The following is a 7,227-nucleotide window of genomic DNA, read 5'->3' on the forward strand; positions in this document are numbered from 1 at the left end:
GCTACTTGATTGTGTTCAACGAGTCATATCATTAATAGTAATGTTATAATCCCACGATCTATGATTGTTATTTTAAGACAACTTACTTTTGCTATTTAAAAATGAATAGCGACGTAGCTTGTTGACTGTGTTTTATTTCGATGTAAACATTACTATGCAAAATTATTTAAAGAAAAATTATTGAATAAAGGTAACAAAACGATCCATTATCCTAAAGTAAACCATGAAAAAACTATTGATCGTGAAGTACCACACTTAAGGGCAAGTGGGACATTGATGTAACCTCTTATGCTCCTAATTATATGTGACCCAATATCGTTTTCTTTGTGTACGCACTAACAAGTTACAGGTCATAGTACTAACACATATTTCATTATCGTTGTAGTACACATGTTATGTATCTTTCAAAAATATAAAATTCCAAGTTAGTTGGCTACTCTAACGTTAGATATTTTTCAAATAATAAGCACTATAACAAACATGGTGATACAGTCATGCAAACTTCTATTTGGATTAATAGTGGTTATCTGAAATCTAGTGAGATAAGTTTAATATTTAAATATTATTATCTGTTTATTTTAATCGTGTTTGATTTGGATTTGAAGTCTTAATTTGTTCATATTTAATGTTTCGATGTTTTCATAATAAATAAGAAAGAATTATTATTTTGGGTCTATTTTCTCCTTTTCTCTTGTGATTTTGGGAGATTGACGGTTGTCTCGAATAAACTGTATCACATGGTATGCTTTCATATAAGCATAGTTTAAGTTTCTGAAACAAACCGATAGCAAGCTTATTTAAGGTTCGATAATTTAACACGTCAATACAGAATTTGCTCTCAAGAAAATCAATACGAAGAATAGTTTTAATTCCGGGAATTTGGTTTGCTGCCAACTTATTATATACTCTTTCGTGGATGAATTGAGGAAAAAACCAGTTTCAGACCGATAAACCGATTTTAAAACCTACCCCGATAACACACCAAAACTAGTTCAAACCAAACCAATTTCCAAACAACCCAACCCGACAATTCATATACCAGTTTGTAGCTCGGAGACGCAAAACAATTTAAGACCCGCCCGCTTTGAAAAGGCAGTTTCATCCCGACTCTATCAGTTCCCATAAGTTCGATTATTTTCCCCTAAAACTAGTTTCCAAACCCGGACCTATTTGTAGCCGAACTGCTTTTTGACCAAAGTCAACCAAACCGATTCAATTTATAGTCCGAATCGGTTTGGACCCAAGAACCGATGCATACACCTCTAATTTACACTTTGATGCACACAAGTAAAATGATATATATGATTATAAATATAAATATTGTTTTTTTTGTATACCCCCAATCCAAATATACATTAACTAGTTTTACATACATACAATCCAACTATGCATCTAATGATACAAAATTACTATACAGTCCTTAAACAACTCATTAAACCCCCTAAATCTATATCTATATAAAACCCTTAAAACCCTATCATCATTTTTCAATTTCTTAATTTCAAGCAACAAAATCCGGCAAAATCTGATGGCTGCCGGAAATTGCCAAGTTTTGACCGTCCGGCTGACCCAAAGTCAAGGAGACGCCGTTGCCGGAGTAATGCTGCTGAAACTGATCTCCGGCGAACCTTCTGATCTCTCCGATCGGGTACCCGCCGATGAAATCGGTTGAATTGTTACCGGTGATCGTGAAGCCGCCGTCTTGCTGGTCGTTTCTGGGCTTTTTGAGGCTGAATTGCGCGATTCCGGCCATTTCTAGGGTTCCGGCGAGGCTGAAACCAGAGGGGTTTTGGAAATTAACAGTGGTGGTGGTCGGAGAGTCGATTGGCGGCGGCGTAATGACGGATTGCTCGTGTTTTGGTGGCCGGAATGATGTGTTTTGATTTTCCGGCGAGTTTTCCGGCGAAGATGGATTGTTTTGGTTTTGGGTGTTTTTAATTTCTTCGAGATACATTTCTTCTACCATTGGCTTCCATAGCCTCACTCGAGCATTAATGAACCAATTTGAAACCTAGTCAAAACTAAGCGAAATCAATGTGTGCACGGTCCAGTTTGGGTCGGTTTTGAGCTAAAACCGAAACTTATGTTTTCGAAATTTGAAAAATGTTCGTTTTTAGTCTGCAGGGTTTGTCATTTAAGCTTGAAAATATGGGCGTGAAAATGAATATTGGCCCAGAATAATTAACTTGTGTTTAAATCACTTTCTTAATTAATGATAAATTGAAAATAAATAATTTCATCTTTTGTGTATTGGGCGATAATAATTCCACCTTTAAAATCACTACCAGCAGTCCAATCTTTCAACTATTTTTGTCTCAATGGTCCTCCGTTAAAAAACACTTAACGCCGTTACGTTTTTTTCGGGTTTCAAACCGATGTTTTAAGAATTTTGATCGGAAGAAGGATACGGGTCAACAGATGTAAAACTTATCTCGAAACGGTAATCCAAACGAAACAGTGTTTCAATTCGGGTGTTTGAATTTCCAATTAACAAAAATCAATCCATTGTACATCGTTTCGAGATAAGGTTTACATCAGTTGACTCGTATCATTCTTCCGATCAAAAGCCCTAGACACATCGGTTGAAACTCGAAAAAAAAAACGTAACGGCGTTAAGTGTTTTTTAACGGAGGACCATTGAGACAAAAATAGTTGAAAGGTTAGACTGTTGGCAGTGAATTTTAAGGGTGAGATTATTATCAACCAATACACAAAAGGTAGGACTATTTGTTTCCAATTTTTCTTAATTAACTAACTAATAATTATTGTACATTAGGGGCTATAATTTCTTAGTTACTTATTTGTTAAATTCTAAAAATTAATTAAAATAAAAAATATAGATCAGTAAACTCGGTTTGGCTTTTATTACATGAAACCAATGTTAAATTGTAAGGTTCGGTTTTACACATCACAAAACCAAACGGTTGTATCTGTTTCGGTTTTCGGATTGGATTCGGTTTTGTCATTTAAGCTAAAAAATTTGGGCCGAAAAATAAATTTTGCCCAAAATAATGAATTTGGGCCTTAATTATTTTATTAATTAAAACTAAGTGATTATTATACATTTGAGCTCACATGTTTGAGTTATATATTTATTAAAATTTTTAAAAAAAATTAAAACAAAAAAAAAAGAAAATGAAGATCTTTAAATTTAGTTTGTTTCTCGGCTTTTATTACATGCAAAACCAAAATCGAACCGTACGCTCGGATTACAAAAGCAAACCATCGATTTTTGTTTTCGTTTTTAACACATGCAAAACCAAAACGTAAGTCCGGTTTTATCATATTACTGTACCAAACGTCGGTTTTTGTTATGGTTCAGTTTTGCCGGTTTGATTTTTCTATTTTTTTTTCCATTTTTCTAGTTTCGGATCGGTTTCTTCGCTTAAAAAATAAACAAAATTAATAGATGATCAATCACCTGACTTCTAGTAAGCCCTGTTTGTTTGGCAAGCATATGTTTATCGGAATCCTTTGGATACCTGAATCACATCCACATAATTCAATAACAAATCCATAAAACTCAAAACAATTATTTGCGGGTTTTGACTCTTACGGGTGAAGAAAGTGTTCGAAAAGCCAAGCCCGAAGAACCGAAACAGAGCGTTCGGGTAGTCCCCTTTGAGGTCTCCAAGCATTATGTTGGACCATTCCCAGTTGCTGCAAAGCTCTCTGTTGCCTGAGTTGGTTATCCACAATTTTTAGCCTCGAACCGCCACCGTCCGCTTTATCATTATTGTCTTCACCTAGACTGACTCGGGCAGCCTTAATCTGTCCGGTTATCGTGTCTTTTAAGGACCAAAACTGCTTTGAAATCGTCTGTAAAGCGAGTGATGTATATGTTTTCGCAGACCCGAGACCGGCTGCTTGTTCAAACCATGAAATTACGAGCTGCATCTGGTGATGATATTGTCTGTATCTATGCTCCACCTTTAAATTCAAAACACATAAATTAGTTTAGAAAAATGGTTCAATCTTTAATAATAATAATAGCAAAGGCGAGGATTCAAATGCCCTATACGAGCGTAAGGCTGTTCAAAAAGTCCGCAGCTTGCTCGAAAAAGCTCGATTCTAAATGAGCTCGGCTCGATTTCTAAACAAGCCGAGCTCGAGCCAGAGTTAGCTCGGCTCATGGGTCGGTCTTGGCTCGACTCGTTAGCTCGGCTCGTTTAGATAAACCCTAAATTTTAATATCTATATAAGTATATATAATAATAGCTTACCAAAGAACAAATAAATAAAAATTATACATATATTATGCCACGTGATCTCTAAAACCTTATAGAAAAACAACAAAAGTACAACATATAAAGTTATAAATTCTCTAGTTTATAAATTTTATATAATATGTATGTTAAAATTATAATTTTTGTCTTTTATATATCAAAATTTGTAAAATAATAAAATAATAAATAAAAAATAAAAAAGTTAAAGGAGTCCGGCTCGACGAGCTCGAGCTCGGTTTTTCAGATCGATAAAGAAAACGAGCCGAGCTCTAGCCAGCTTGATTAAGTTTGAGCTCGAGCACACCTTAGCTCGACTAGACTCGGCTCGATTACAGCCATATATGAGCGGGAAAAAAATGGCCCTAATGAATTATATAAACAATTTTTTTTATAATAATGATTAACGTTGTAGCAATAAACATAGCAAAATTCTTGTATTGGTTTTCAGGCTTAATATTTTATATAGAGAGCCCAATTAGTATTTCGATTTTATATTTTAAAAAAAGTTATATAAAAAGTATATATAAATTTAGTATGCCGAAAAAAACGTGCCCATGCCAGGTTTTCGGCTCGCCGTTGCCTGGGTGCCTAGTAGTAGTAGTTGTAATAATAATAATAATAATAAATAATGCATTGATTTCATTAGGAACCTCATCAAGCATGTTTACAAGCTTCGCTTTCTTCATCTGGATTTCTTGTCTTTCTGCTGTAGTAAGTTCAGATTTGACGGCGCTTTCGGCTTCTCTGCTGACCATTGGTGGCGATCCATGTTCGCCTGGATCGCCGCCAGTAATATTCAAATTCTTGATGGATTGATCAGGGTTCTTGATTGCAACATTCACAACTTCTTCAAGTATTTCTTGTGTTGCCTTCAAATACTTAGAATTCAACAACATATTATTACTCACTCCAGATGAAGTGGACCCACCGCCGGTACCGCTGCAGCCGCCTCGGGCAGCCTGCGACGCGTATCTCGATTGCTGAGAAGACAGGCTTAAAGAAAGACCTTGTTGAAAAGGTGGGACCTCACGCGGGACCATCTCAACAGGGCTGTATATGTACTGGCCCCGCGGGATGGTCCCGTTCGGGGAATGAACTGATGACGGTTGTGATACCGTCATCGGTACACCAACTAGTTGTTGTGTCGGAGAGGGCGGTGGTGGGGCCCGCATAGCCGGATTGTTTCCCGGATTATTGGTATGATCAAGAAAAGCATAATTATTAATCCCTTGTTGTGATTGTGTTGATTGTTGTGTATCTGAATAATATACATATCCTGGATTCATTAGAACTAGTGTTTGTAGCCCATCTCCATTTTGATTATTATCTGAAGTTCCATTATAATAAGTAGCCATAGATGTTATATTAATAAATCTGCAAAAAAAATTATTCTTTATATCAGATAAAAGACACTTGTATGCACAAGATTAGCCAATAATAAAATAATATATTATAATATAAAAAAAAAATTTAACCTATTTTCTCAACCCATACGCAACCGTAAAACTAACCAAAAAATATCTGCTTAAATTCCCAGAAATATTATCAAATAAAACCTGATAAAATAATTCAAGAATTATCATCAGTAAATGATATGTATAATATGTAATATAATTGAATTTGGAGATACCTGAAGAGTAGTTAGTGATGATCATATGATTGTGCACGTGTTACTCCATCATTATTATCATGATCATGACTCAAAAACTGCAGCCATAGAGGTTAATTTGCAACGGTTAGATCTTATAACAGCATAAATAATATGATTAATATTTATATATACGTATATATATGAAAGATATTGATTCCCAGACACTTGTAGACTGGAGATAAATATAGATAAAAACATAGCCACATGTATATAAAATATTATTATCACAAGCTAAATAATATTATCCAAAAAGATAGGAAGAATGGTGAAATCATTGTCTGAACTTTAGAAACACTGAAAGAGAAAGTTAAACTAGTTATAAAATATAAAAACTTTGAACTTGATTTCAGTATTAATCAGATGGAGATAGATATAGATATATGTTTGTTCTTGGATTAACAAAGATTTGTTCTTGAGACAGAAGTTAAGGGAAGTTTGATTTGACCTTCTTTATTCAAATCATTTGATGCAGAAGCTTTTTGATGTTCATAACCTGTTCAGTTCTCTTGAAACAAAGACTAGTTTTAGAGAGAGAAAGATGTAGATAGATAGATACGTGTGTATGTGTTTAGGTGTGAGAGAGTAGGAGGATGAGTATATATTTATAAAATAAAAAATAAATAATAATAATAATAATAATAATAATAATAATAATATAAAAATAGGGATTGATGCTATTGTTATGTATCAAAGTTGTGTCAGAGGATTTAAACAGCAGATAAATGAGGAAATGTCTTCTTCACTTGCCCTAACACTTTCTAAATTCTAACCTTTTTATTTGATTATTATTTGTTTTTAAATTTTCTAATGTTTTAAGTTATTTGTTACTTTACAAAAGGTATAGCTTGTTACTAAAGTGGATGCGCATACATGTTACTTAAGTATTTAAAATATTAAACTAAGAACATTCAAACAAATTTTGTAAACACTTATTTAAGTTAATCAAAGTGTTAATCTAAACTTTGATAATGTCAATTCTAGCTAAAAGTTACATTTTTGATACACCTTGACATCGATACTTAAACCGATTTCAAAATTAATATCTGTTATCGATTTTAAATTAATATGTAAAGTTTCAATATCAAAGAAAGTTATAATCTTATGTAAATATAATCAAGCATAAGACATAATCTAGCGGAATATCTGAAAGGTTCGATGGTAAAAGAGACGCGTGACAAGTAGCTATTGATTGAATTAATATGCGAGCCTGACAAAGTTTAAGGAATGATTCGACGGTAATACATACATACATACATACATACATATATATATAAACGAAAACCCTAAAATCCTAGGTGTCGTGATGTGGTCGCCCCCCTTTTATGAAAGCCATAAGATTTCTTGATTTTT

General features: G+C 33.8%; 1 protein-coding gene across 1 annotated transcript; it reads right to left on the reverse strand.

Annotated features, from left to right (window-relative positions):
• Positions 1-1,378: 1,378 nt before the first annotated feature.
• LOC143626905 (BEL1-like homeodomain protein 1) lies at positions 1,379-5,800 on the reverse strand. Its single transcript, XM_077096840.1, has 5 exons — positions 5,702-5,800; positions 4,877-5,600; positions 3,557-3,930; positions 3,422-3,482; positions 1,379-2,011 (listed from the first exon to the last, which is right to left on the reverse strand). Exons 2-5 carry the CDS (start codon positions 5,579-5,581, stop codon positions 1,502-1,504), a joined length of 1,650 nt encoding a protein of 549 aa, XP_076952955.1. The 5' UTR covers positions 5,582-5,600; positions 5,702-5,800; the 3' UTR covers positions 1,379-1,501.
• Positions 5,801-7,227: the final 1,427 nt, after the last annotated feature.

This window comes from Bidens hawaiensis, unplaced genomic scaffold (assembly GCF_021521415.1).
Source record: "Bidens hawaiensis isolate Kalapana, Puna unplaced genomic scaffold, B.hawaiensis_p1.1 tig00004525_1, whole genome shotgun sequence".
Lineage (NCBI taxonomy): Eukaryota > Viridiplantae > Streptophyta > Magnoliopsida > Asterales > Asteraceae > Bidens > Bidens hawaiensis.

Bases quoted from the DNA above. Each gene is read 5' to 3' on its own strand.
- LOC143626905 (XM_077096840.1), bottom strand. From the start codon at position 5,581: ATGGCTACTTATTATAATGGAACTTCAGATAATAATCAAAATGGAGAT. The intron at 3,931-4,876 runs GTTCCTAATGAA...TTGAATTTAAAG, and splicing joins TTGTAAACATGCTTGATGAG to GTGGAGCATAGATACAGACA. The intron at 2,012-3,421 runs GTGATTGATCAT...AGTTTTGACTAG, and splicing joins CAGGGCTTACTAGAAGTCAG to GTTTCAAATTGGTTCATTAA.